The sequence below is a fragment of the Struthio camelus genome, chromosome 19, assembly GCF_040807025.1.
Source record: "Struthio camelus isolate bStrCam1 chromosome 19, bStrCam1.hap1, whole genome shotgun sequence".
NCBI classification, from domain to species: Eukaryota; Metazoa; Chordata; class Aves; order Struthioniformes; family Struthionidae; genus Struthio; species Struthio camelus.
Window position 1 is genome coordinate 1,373,869 of NC_090960.1, and position 13,020 is coordinate 1,386,888.

General features: G+C 47.3%; 1 protein-coding gene across 10 annotated transcripts in view; it reads left to right on the forward strand.

Annotated features, from left to right (window-relative positions):
• BAIAP2 (BAR/IMD domain containing adaptor protein 2) overlaps positions 1 to 13,020 on the forward strand; it is a 59,564-nt gene that overhangs the window by 9,415 nt on the left and 37,129 nt on the right. For all 10 annotated transcript variants that reach the window (XM_068913274.1, XM_068913271.1, XM_068913278.1 and 7 more), the window contains exons 2-3: positions 2,644 to 2,719; positions 4,804 to 4,890. In XM_068913274.1, the coding sequence (XP_068769375.1) occupies positions 2,644 to 2,719; positions 4,804 to 4,890 (163 nt within the window). The remainder of the gene's footprint in view (positions 1 to 2,643; positions 2,720 to 4,803; positions 4,891 to 13,020) is intronic.

The following is a 13,020-nucleotide window of genomic DNA, read 5'->3' on the forward strand; positions in this document are numbered from 1 at the left end:
CAGTCTTGCCACACATGTATCTGCAGAAACAAATTAAACTGTCATATTCTCAAAAGACCAGGCAGCAGGAACTGGGGATAAAAATGCCTCAGGCAGAAAATGAGCTTTATAGTGTTTGGCCAGCTTCAAATGAGGTGACAGATGCTTAATCAGCTTATTCGACATAAGTGTCTGTCTGTTGTCTTCCCTCCCCTTGCAGCAACGGGCAGCTGCCGGTGCCGAGGTGGCGTGGCGGAGTGGGAAGCCAAGGACCGCGGAGCCCTTTCTTCCCTGTGGGAACACTTGTGCATCCCCGCAAGGCACGTTCGGGGTGCCGAGGCATCTAGGCGTTAAACTTAATTTTCTGTCAGTCCCCTTGGCTGATGGTGGTCAAAGCAGGGCAAGGGACCGTCTCCAGAGACGGAGGCAGGTACGTGTTTCATGACCCTGAGCTAGTGCAAAGGGGTTCCTGCTCTGCAACCAGAGTTTGGTTTGGAGGCCAGATCTGCCATAAAAGAGTGGAGGTTTTGTTATCTTTTCCACAGCTCAGCTGGGGAAGAATTAGTGTCTAATTTTTAGGGATACTATGGTTACAGTGAGATTAACTTCGCATGGCAGGGCGGGAGAGAGGGATTCAGTAGCTACTGTGACAAACTTGCAAAGACCCACTGGTATTTGTGATCTGATTATTCCCTCCCTTCCCCCAGTCCCAATGTCCTACATTAAATAAGGACCTGAGTGAAGGAGGAAAAGCTGTACAGAAAATGCTTTCTGTATATTGGTGTTTTCTGACACCTTCACTTCTGTATTTTTAGGCAGCTGAGAAGTGACACCAGGTGTTTTGAGACCAAGGTGCGATTTCTTGCACATGGCTTTATCCAAAGCTGGCACAAGCTCAGGAGGAAGGAGGTGTTTGTAGCCTGGCTGCTTGTTCGTCTTCAGCTCCTTGGTGATTGTTTCAAGTACTAGTTTTCAGACCTTTCCTCTTCCCTGTGATAGATCAAGTTGATGCTGGCTCTGCTAGGCCAGTCGTGGATGTGGTATGTAACCAGCTGCCATCTTCCAGGTTTTGTCAACTTTGGGGTTGGCCTGAGGGCCGTTGGCTGCTGTCTCAGAGCAGCCAGGCAGCAGAACGTGGTTCCTTTGGGTTCTTGAATTGGGTATTTTTGCTGTATCTGAAATTTTCTGTTTGGGGCATTCATTTCTCTCTTAAACTGAAGTTCCTGGAAGAGGGTCTAGAGCCCAGCTCTGGTGCTGACTCATCCAGATCTCGCGTGCTGGGACATTGCAGAGCTGCTATTTCAGCTGAATTCCTCTGTCCAGCTGGTGTCCTGCGTGCTCCCACACACTTGCAAGAAAGCATGAGCCTCCGAGGAAGGCAAGCACCGCAGACAGAGCGGGTGTGCGGAGAAGTGCTGTAGGGCCGCTGTTAGCGCGGGAGCCCAAGTGCTCTGCTCTGGCAAAGGCAAACCCAGGCACACTGGGTCAGAAGCAGTGCACGTGTGCTGCTGGCAATGTCACTTAGTTGTCTAAACTTTTTTGACCATCTGCCTCATAGCTAGGTGTCTGTGTGCAAAACCTGAACTCGGCCTTCCTCTGGTAAAGGCAGCTGGAGGGCTGAAGGGAGGATCCCTAGGGTGCCTCTGGACCTCCTGTTGCTGCTGGGCTTTACTCCCACCTGGTATCAGGGTAGTGTGAATGGTACCTACTGGTGCGTGCAGGAAGGAACTGTTCTTTGGAACGCTTGTCCTTGCTGATGAAGGCTCCTCAAATCACCCTCTCTGAGCTGGTGCAGCGGCTGCTGGCTGGTGACCAGTGTGGGGGGGGTTAACTGAAGCCCCCCTTGGCCTTGGTACCAAGCTTCCACCTGATACAGCCTCAGTGTCTGCCCACAAGCATCCCACAAAGAACTGATTGGTGTTCAGAATGAAAGACAATAATCCATAATCTCCCACCTCTATACAAGCGTTTCCAGGTGTTGCTGTCTGCAGTGGCATTTTTGTTGCTCTGTTGTACAGCTAGAACTAGAGCAAATGAATGGCCTTAAATTGTTTTCCTCTTGGCTAAAATTAGAATCAGTGGAGCTGCTGCTTTGCTTTTTGCTCGAAGATGAGGTGGAGGAAAGACGTGCGGTGGAATGTTTTGGCCAGTGTGTGTTCCCACTCCCGTGCGCGGCTAGGATTTTGAGGGACTGGACTAGGCAGGGTTTGAAGTGGCAGCGCAATTTGTTGCATGAAGCTAAATGTTGTATGCTTGACTCTTGTGTTAGGAGTGACCCGGGCTACTCCTGCACTGTTTTGATCCCATACTAGCCTGTGATTCTATACGCTTTGAGTTAACTTCTCCAGAATGAAAGAATATCTGATCTTCCAGACCAGCAGGGTCCTTAGGATTTGTAAGAACATGGCTATACTTAAAACAAAGCTTCTCAGTTTAAGGCCAGCATCCTCTTGCAGACATGAGGAAGCTTGGATTGTGCTGTTGCCGGAAAGGGGCGTGGGAGGGTTTTCTGCTCTGTTGTTGCACTTATGACTATGGTGAGTTGGCTGTTCAGCGTGCCTGCCTGCGGGGAGCCCCTCTCTGCGGGGAGCCCCTCTGGCTGCTCGCTGTCAAGCTCCCCATCGTCTTTGATGCCTGATGTCCTTATTCTTTTGTTTCCTTTAGACAATCATGGAGCAGTTCAATCCCAGCCTCAGGAATTTCATTTCTATGGGGAAGACCTATGAAAAAGCCTTAGCAAGTAAGTGAAACTGCACTGCTGATGTGGGGGGTGTTTAAAGATGGGGAGTAGCAAGCCCTGTGAAGGGTAGCTGGGTGCAACTGGGCAACATTGCTTCAGAGACTGAAAACTGGCTTGGGATGCTTTTTTTTCCCCTGGGAGAGTGAGGGGAGGAAACTTTGGAGAGAGTTCTTGGACCTCACATCATCAGATCACGTTGCAGCAACGTGCAGGGCACGTGGCCTGCCAGGGGTGCGTTGCTGGAGGAGCCACAGGGCAGATGCTCTGGAGAGCGCTGTGGAAAGGATTTGAGCGCTAGAATGTTGGGTGGCAACTGGGTGATAAATATATTGCCAATCGACAAAGTTTCTCTAAGTATTTCTTTAAGTATTTAAATCTTTAGAATTAAGACTTCCTTTTAAGTTCCATTTAAAGGATGTTCAGAGTGCCCAGAGCAATGAATGCATTGGAGAAAGAAAATCCTGAAAATACTGCAGCTGGCTCTTGGCTTGGAATATAGGATCGTACTGGAAGCCATTAGAGAAGTGTAGATTTAATTAATCAAAGAAAACTATGAATTGATGAAAATCAAAACTGGACTATTTTGACTTCAGATGACTTCCCATACTGCTTGGGCCCTGTTCAGCTTGGTTCTGCTTCACATGCTTTAAGGCAGGCTTTATTTGACTAGAGGCCTCTGCTTCCTTCAGAAAATTGCATCGCACATGTCTCTTGGATTTTATTTTTTTAATGGGTTCAGTGAAAATGCCTTTAAGGGAAGAGGCTGTCATAATCTTAAGCCAGTGGAAAATATTTTGATCTCCTGTTCTTAAATAATGGTGTTTGAAATATGACCTTTAGGAAGAATCTGTGTGTTCTTGTTTTGTGCCTGGAGCAAATTTTATTTCCACAAGTCAGATGAGGTTCCTCAATGTTTTCATGAAGTGTCTTTTAAGATGTGGTCTTCCTGCCTTTCTCAGGTACAGACATTCCCCTGTGCCAGCACATTTCTTTCTTGCTCGTTCTCAGTAATGCTTTTAAGCGGGTTTTAATGGGTCAACTTCCACTAGATGGGAGGTGCGTCCATCTGAATCCACTGCGCAGGGACTAAAGGCTCTGCTAGATCTCCCTGGCACTTAATAAACCTGTATATGCAGCAGTGTTTTCCAGCTATGTTAAATAATGCTAATGAACCTGGGGCTTGTGAGTTGGGTACTCTCTGGCTTCTTGATTTCCCTGCTTGTTCTCCAGGCAGCAGCAAAAGGTTAAGCTTTCCCTGGGGAGAAGAGGCAGAAGTTTGAACAAGGGGGAGAAAAGATTGCACTTGGGACTGAGTTTTTTTATTCTTCTAAAATGTTATACTGATAATACATTTTTTTTAACAGACCAGATAGTGGAGCCTGTTTATAATGTGGCCATTTCATCTGCGTTTGAAGTTAGGCACCCTGTTACTTCACCATCCATTGTAGAAAACCAGTATGATGGTTTGATTTCTATTTTTCTCACATCCCTGCTCTTGCTGAATACACTCTGAAGCCCAAGATCTTCCTGTAGTTTTTAAAATTGTCTTTTGGTCAGCCTTTATTTTGGACTGTGGAGCTTGTGGAGGCATCTAAAGGAAGTGTCTTAATCAGTAAATCATGCTGGAAAAGACTTCAGCACATAATTTGATGCTGTTGAGCAAAAGCTGTACATGTCCTCTGGTTAGAGGAAACCCCCTGCTTATCTGATTAAAGTGAAGTGTGGAGCTGGAATGTCAACAAACAAGACTGAACTATAATGAAAGTCTGTGATATTCAATTATTTCACAGTGATTTTTCTGAGCAGTGTTAAGCAGGCTGTTTAGTTACATTGGAATGAGAACCACCTAGGTCTTGCGTGTACTTTTTCTCCTAAATAACTCTCTAATCTTGTTGCTCTAGGTCTCTTTTTAGTGTGTTCTTTCTTCACTAATTTTGCTTGTTTGTCTAGTCCCTCCCAGTAGGGTTGAGTCCTTTGAAGTAAGAACCTTTGTCTGGTTTGCATAGCGTCTAACGTTGGTTCAGTGCCATACAAGCTGTAATAGCCATCAAAGAGAACGTAACCTGCTTTTTTTATGCTTTTAGGTATGACATATGCAGCAAAAGGATACTTTGATGCTCTGGTTAAAATGGGAGAGTTGGCCAGCGAAAGCCAAGGCTCTAAAGAATTGGGTAAGTCATCAACTTACTGCTAAATGGAGTCACAGTTCAGAACGGGCTCTGAGCCACAGGAGTGCAGCCAGTGTTTGCTGTAGGCGTGGGTAACAAGCTGAATAAGGAGCTGATCCTGCCTAATATAAATGGTAGTAGAAGTATCTGTTTACTCTTAGTGTAGCATATAAAAAAATAATGTGCTGCTCTTAGTCTGAGGGGTTTGGGTGATGTTTGCAAAGGGGAAGTCAACCAAAAGGTGCTTTGCTGGGATTTTTTTCCTGCTTTACAAATGAGAAACGCACTTGCCTCTGGTCTGGAAGTCGAGGCAGTGTTGGCTGCCTCATTGGTTTTAGCCCTTTGAAAGAACAGGATTAAGGAGGTAAGAGGAAGAGCTTTGGGGTATGTGCAGGTTGGATGTGTTGAAGTGGTGGTGGTTCTGGGGTGTGTGTGGTGGGAGCTGTTTGTGCTGGGCCCTGCTGAACGCAAGGGCTCTTGCTGGATGGCCTGGACGTTGTCTGCAGCTTCGCAGTACAGCGCGACTGGTGTCTTGTATTTGTTCAGTAGACAGGAGTTACTGCAAAGGTATCATGAGTGCTGATGCCCTGTGAGTCCTCTCCCTTTTATCTATTCTTCAGGTAAATCAACCAGGGAACTGCTTTTCCAGCTTTCCTTTGACATGTTTCATGGTCCCTTCCCCCAAACTTCCCTCTCTCCTATCACTCTGCACAATGCTGTTCTGCTGGTAGCTCTTCTCCCAGCCTCCCCTCCAGGGATGCTCTGTGGCCTCTGCTACGAGTGCAGCTATCTCCGGTGTTTGTCTTGATGCAGCCTTTGGAATTGGAGGTAAGCTCCTCTTCCTCCTCCTCCTCTGCCTCGTTCACTGCTGATCTCGCTTGCCAGATTGCTGTGCCAGGAAATGGCAAGTAGGACTCTAATGGGATCTCTGAAGCAGTCAAATTATGAACAAGAATTTGAGCTGAAGTGATTCTTGAAGGCTTATAAAGCAATCCATAAATAACCCTTTCTTCAGTGAGGCCAGGTTTTGTGTTTGGAGTTTTCTGTTCAACATCAGACTCAACTTACTCCGAGCCTTAAACTGATGCCAGCTCTGGATCTGCCACGCACAACTCACTGGCTTAGTTTGAATTTTTATGGGGAACTATCAAATATCTATGGAAATCTGTTTTTATCACTTGGTTTAAAGCTGCCTGTAGTAATCTGTTTACTAAATGAGAGTCCCACATAAGTGGTGAATGTAGCAAGCAAAATTGTGAAAGCTGTGCAGATATTACCATTTAAAGGATTCCACTTCTCCTGCTTATCAGGCTTTCACTACATCTTTGGGGGTGAAAGATGAAGCAGTGTTGCTGTCATACTGGAAGTGAAAGTTTGGAAAAGCTTTGTCAGTGGCAGCTCAGCTGTTTGAGAGCAAGAGCGTGGGGAATACACATCCTTCCCGTGACCTGAACCGCTGCTTCCCTTGCAAACAGCCGCAGCTCGAGCAAACACTTGAAACCTGGTGTGTCTTTTGGTGGTCATGCTTCCTAGTCTAGTCTAAGAAAGAGGTTTGAAAGCAGGCTTTATTGGTATATTCCTAGCAGTCTCCCAACATTCATTTGGTATGTGGCTTGAATATTGTTAGGTTAGCTTAAAATATTTCCAAGTTACAGCATCTTCCGTTCTCAGGGTGAAGCTATGTGGCTAGCATTTATAGAAAAAAAATACGTGGCAGTCTTGTTCAGTCTAGACCTATAATAAACGGCTGCTCTTCAGACTCGTTGCTTTGTTGATCTTGCCGCAATTTATTGTGGCAGCTACTTAGTAGAATCCATGCGGAAGAAAATGAAGATTAAAACTGTGGCTGAAGCTTTAGAGCTGGTAACAGCTGATTTAAACCCCCTCCTGGCTTGACTTGAACAGGGGGACTTGAGCACAGGGCTTGGTGGAAGAAACGTTTTAGATTTGGGTTCCTGCACTGCCTCTGTGCTCGCTGAGCTAACCGAAGGTATGTCTTTTCCTTGGGAAACCTTTAACTTATCAGTTACCGTGATTGCTGATAGTGCAGGAAACGAGTGCTAGGGTCGGGCTTTCTGCTTTTCCGTCTGGGTTATTTCATCCCATACGAGGGGCTTTAGTAAACAGGGATGTTCGCAGCTTGCCTTAACGCTCTAGGCCTGAGCTGAACCCTCTGTCTGGGTGCAGATGATGGTTTCCTCTAACAACAGGAAAAGGAAAGCTGTTCTGAGACAAAGCAATGACTCCTGGATGTTCTTGTTGGGACTAACAGCTGCTGGCTGAATTCCCTTTCTAGCATCCAAGAAAAAGAATCCCAGAGATTTTTTCCTCCTTAACCCTTTCTCTTCTGAATGTAAGTCATCTTGCAATCCCCCTTCTGGCAGAGAAGGTGTCAAAAGAGCATGAGGAAACTGCAAATTCTCTTTCTAAAAGATTATGAGAGTTAATGTGAAAAAAGGCCCATCTCATGTCTGCGGGGCAGCGTCTGCCCCTTGTGCAGATGTGCCGGAGCTGGTTTTACACCCGCCGGTTCACAGGCTGCTCTCGGCACAGCCTGTTACACGGCGCTCGGGGCGGGTACGTGATGCCCCAAGGAGCTAGGTAAACCCTTCAAGGGGTTGGCCGGTGCGGGGAGTGCTCTTGTGGCTCTGTTTCTGTCAGTACTCAAAACTGGCCAGTTTGATTTCCAGCGTGTTGTCATCTCTTCAGTATTACTTATGACTCTAAGGAGATTGTTCTCTGATTAAGTTGAGCACTAGAAAACTGCCCATCTGCGATCTGTTCTTAGTTCTGTGCAAATGCATGGAATGTCCCATGGCCTGAGACTGGCTGGCTTTTTTGTTTTTAAATAAATTCCTTTGATTGCAATGATGTTGTATGCTTAACTTGTTGAAAACGCTTATCAGCCTTCCTAATGCCTGCCAGACAGCTGCCTCCAAGTTCACTTCTCTGGTCAGCAGCTACTTAGCACTGTACATTGTTTGTAAATTCTCCATCAGATTTTAGCAGCTGTGTGTAGACAGGATAATCTTGTGTAGTAACAGAAAACAATAATAAAGTACTTGAGCTCTAATCGGCTCTAGCTTGAGTTTTTGGGTGGAAGCGTCTGGCTGGGATGTACCTGTCAGCCCCGCTGCGAAGGTTCGCGAGATTCTGAATCTCGTTTTTTTTCAACTAAAGTGATGTTCTGCCTGGGTGCGAGGTGCAGCTTTCAGTTGTCCTTGCACGACCGAGCTTTGCCCAATGCACTTCCCTGTATTTTAGACCCCTTTTAATGCTTTCTATAACCTGGGAAAATTCTGAAATGTTTTGTGGCTTCTGTTTTTCCCTTCAAAGTGCTTGAAACGCTAGAAGAGTTAGTTTGTGCGTTCTCAGCTTTTAAATGTTGTGGCAGGGTGTTTGATCTGGACTGGGGAGACTTCTTGCTTGCCTCGCAGGCCCTTGCACTAAAGAGCTGCAGAGCGCTCTGCAGCAACGCTCCCCAGAGGTCCGCGCTGTTTCATGACCCAGTTGTATACTGGGTCATGCATTTACTTGGGATCCACATACCTTCACAGGAACAGAGACCGTTCCTGAACAGTGTGTGGAGGGTGCTGGCATCTTGATAAATTAAAAAATACTGAAGAGGATTCCTTAGAGAAGTCTCATGCAAGACAATTGCAGGAATACTGTGGTTCGTTGACCTTGTGGCGTAAGGTGTCCGACAGGAGTTGGCGTGCTGGGCAGCTTTGTGGCAGGGAGTTGCCTTTTTGCGTCAAGCAATGCTTTGTGTAGCTGTCATCCTGGAGAGCGTGCAGCCGGGAGGGCTGGGACTTGGCACGGTCCCTGCTCTGGGCTGAGGCAGTAGTAATGAAGTACAGCCTGTAAAAGAAAAGCCGTTGCTAGCGCTGAGAAACGTGGCTATGTGCTGGAGGACAAGCCTGCTGAAGTTCAAGCGCTCAGCTGTCTTGGGCTGGATTTTTACATCTTGAGGATATAAAATTGTTCAACAAGTACCTGAGCTCCCATTGCCTCTGAAAACTTTCTGCTTCCTACTTGTCTGACTCCAGTCTATCATGATGCTTGTGGTCTGCCTCACTTCTCGTCAGCCTGCAAGCTAATTGAGAGCTGGCCCTCCCTGCTGGAGGAGCTCAGTGCCCGCAGCTGTGCTGCTGATGGTCCCATGCTCGGCAGCAGGGCAGTGCCTGTCTGCTGGCCCCCCGTGTCGTGGGGAAGGCAGGCAGGAATACCGCAGATCTCTCCTGGGAGCGGGTTGCTGTGCGAGTCTAGGAAGCAAAGTGAACGTAGGTGGCTGAGACTAGGTCGGCAGGAGAAGTGAAGACTGCTCCTCTTGGCGTTCCTGGGAACTGAATCACTCTGAAGGGATGGCATTAAAGCCTTTTTCCTGCCTTGTTCTTCTGGCCTGGCTGCTTTCCAGTTTCTGTTACCTAGGCAGAAGATTAGACCTATGCCCATAGTTCACATTCTCCTTTGAGAGTGATTCCTTACACTGTTCTTCAGATCTTCATAGTGGTTGCTGAGGTGTAGGGCTTTTGCTTTAAAAACTGGCTTTTTAGCTTCCCACAAGCCTAAATGTATGTCTGATCACTGAAGGGTTGCGCTGTGCTTCATCTGGGAACTCTTTGTAGAAGACTTTTGAAGAACTTGAGTCTAATTTGCACAAGTGTTTGGGTGTCTTTGACCCTATGTCCTCCAGCTGCCGGTAGAACTTAAGTGCTGAAGTTGCTCAGACACTACTCAGTGCTGCTTTTTTGCCCCTTTGGATGCTAGTTTAAAATTAGATCATGGCAAAGTCATAGGAAGGGTTTTTCTTTTTGAGGGAAGTACTTGCCCGGTGAACAGAATTGGTGACAGTTTTCTTCCTGGCTTAGCATGTGCTGGCATGTTGAGACTGACCAGACCTCGCAGGGCTAAAAAGCAAGAGCAGAGAACTCCTTTGGAGCTGGATTTTTGTTTTGGGGTTGGTCTTTTTCCGAGGTCCTCCTGGATCAGGCGAAGCTTCTGACTGAAGCATAGTGCCATGAAAGAGTAACTAGTTTTCCATTGTAAAGCAGAAATGAGCCTCTGCTAGATAATGGTTTCCTTCTGATGCACAATTTGCCTGGTTAAAATCATAACCTAGGGCATCTTTGAGCTACTGTCACCTGCTAGGGAGCTGTTTAGTGTCAGTGGAGGACACTGGATTTCAAGGATTTTAAACAATCTCTATAAAGATTTTAAAAATATGTTGATTAGTGTTCTGGATGGATGGGTGATAAACACTTCTGTAGCAAGCGTGTGTCCTGCTTGGATTTGCTGTGTGCCAAGAAAGGTGTCTGCAGCCTGAGTTGGAGCACGGAGCTTGGCCCGGCTCCATGACACTGTCTAAAACCAGAATGCCACCAGACTGTGTCCTTGTGGGACTGCTAATGTGGCTGTGCGTAACTGGGAGCAGCCCAGCCGGGGTGTCTGTTGTGACAGGAAAGGTCGCGCGGACTCTGGTGCTTTGAAGGAGTGAGTTCAGGTTCCGTTTTTGCTGCAGAGCTTCAGCCTGACCTGATTCTTGTCAGTGGTTGGGCATGGTTTGAAGGCTTCGTTATGCTGTACTGAATCCTGTGGGGAGATTTATTAATCTCTTAATTGGATTTGCAGTTGTTTCAGGTAGAAGCTTCCTACAGCAATGGAGATGCAGATATAAATCCTGTGGATGTCAAAGGTTGTTGCAACAGTGAGGTTCTTAATATGGGAAAGACAGGCAAGACCACTGCATGCAGGAATGAGCTGGTGGTAATCATGATGCTAGGTGTGCACTCAGGCACATCTAGCTGCGTCCCAGGAAATATGTCCCAGTGACCACTGAAAGTGTCCCTACAGCAAGGGCCATTAGCTTGTGCAATAGCCCTCCTAGGGAAGCAGTGGTAATCTTGCTGCTTGATCCTTTTAAAATTGGACTTAATGATGCACTTAATAGATTGTAGGTAACAACTTTGCACTGACAGAAGAATGGACATTCTGGACTTGTACTCCTTCCATCAGTGATTCTGTTAAAAGGCCTAATGTGTTAGAGAAGTTATTGCAGAAGCTCAGGAATAGGCTTCCGGGGTTGTTCTTGGTCTAAAGCTTAGCAGATTGATGAAACTGCTCTTTGAAAAATGGAGCTTTTCCTTTCTGTTAGAATAAGGAAGGAGCATGTCTTTGCTGTAGCAGTTTGTCTTACATCTGGTTAAAGCTTGTTTGAAATGTAGGGCTTATTAAGCTGAAGCCTTAGAGCAGAGATTTCAGCTCGCATGCTGTAATGGAGGTGCAGGTGCGATGTCACCTCTGGGGATGCAGAAGGAGCCTGGCTCTCTGAGCCTCTCTGGGTGCCAGCTCAGCAGCAGCACTTCTGGGGATTCATGTTTTTCCTTATTGCATGTAAGGTGTCCCCAGAAGGGAATTTAGCCCTTCAGAGGGAGTTGGCCAAGAGAAGAGCATGTGGGCTTTGCCTTTCTTCTTCTTTCTTTCCCTGCCAGACAGGCAAGTGGAGAGAGCCTGGTCTGGGGGCTGTTTTCTCAAGTGAGAAGGTGAAGGGCAGCTCTTTTCAGTGCAGCGGGCCTGTAGAGGCACACGCGGGTTGCTTTGCCCTTGCCCTTGCTGTCACGTGTGGGTTGGGAGGCTGCTTTCAAGCTGAGAACGCAGCTGGAAGCAGACCGGGTGCCCATTGCCTGCTGCCGAGCACCTGCCTGCAAAGCTTTTGGCCGTCAGAAGTGTTAAAGCCATCGGACATCACAGTATCGCTACCATTCAAAGCATCTGCCGCTTGCAAACGTCCTGGCACTAGTGTAGTGTGGTCCGCTTAACCTTAGCGTGAAGGAATCTTCAGGAAATGGGCTGGTTAAACCAAAACGAAGACCTTTTAAGAACTAATGGCTGCCTCAAAGGGATTCTTCTCCTGTCCGTGTTGCCTTTCCACTGTTCTTAAATTTTCTAGTTAGAAATCGAGTTCCATTATGAATAGATTTGTTTTCACACCTGTATCTGGGAAAGTAACAGTGGCACGTTGTTAAGTGAGCATCTGTTAAGAGCACAGTGTCTAGCTGTAGTTTCTAACACTTTCCCATAGGTGTTTAATGTTTTCATCTCGCCTTCATTAGAAAAATCTTTAAGGAGACTCTTCACCTGTTAGAGCTCCCAGGTGTCTTACTGAACCTGAGTCTGAGCTAAACTCCTGCAGGTTGCTCTATTCCTCTATTTGCAAGGGAAAGAGTGGCCACATAACAAACGAATTGCGTTCGTGAGCTGTTTTCTGCATGTGAAACAGTGCAGATGAGCTTGGCAAATTTTAGGAAGGGGCACATCTTCCTCTGCCCAGAAGAGAAGGACAAGAAAGTGAGCAGGTAGGTGGCATTTTAAAATCTTGTTTCATCTTCCAAGCATCTGCTGTTGTAAGAGAAGATGAGAAAATTCAAAGCATGTTCATGAAAATGCTTTGGAGAGAAGAGAAAGTGAGCAGGCGTGACTGCGGCCAGGCTCCGTGTGCATGGGAGAGTCAGGGAAACCAGCGCAAGCCCAAGGTGACCAGTGCCAGAAAGGGCTAGTTTGTGTGTACAGTTGCATAGTTGGTCTCTCCTTGCCTCCTAGCTTGGGTGACCTTTTCAGTGCTATTGTTTGGCCAGATATAGTTTAATAGTCCCTGTGCATGTTGGGGGTGCAGAGGCCTGCAGGTTACCGGTGTTTAAAAAGCCAGGCAGCTTGCAAAGTGTCCTCTGAAGACTTGCTCGCTGGAGCACACCGCCCTTGAAATGCTGGGAGAGGGCGAGGACTTCGTTTCTCACCACATGCCTGTCCGCCTTCCCTCTGCAGTTGCGGAGGTGACGGCGTGCTGCTGCACGGGAACACCTGCAGCATCAGCATCGCAGCGCTCCTGCTGCTTTCCTGCTCTGAAAACTATTCCTGGCTTTTTGACTGCGAACGGCACTTCTAGTTGGCCCTTCCCGAAATGAGCTTGGTGCTTGCTGTGATGAAGCTGTGCCCTGCTGTACAGGCAAACTGCCACCAGTACAAGGAAGAAGGCAGATGCTGTTGGGCAAGGCTGTGCTCACCGCGAGGCACCCGCCGGGCAGGGGCTGTCCTCCGGGTGCCAGTAGTGCAGGGTCGTGGCCAGCCGGAGGGTGC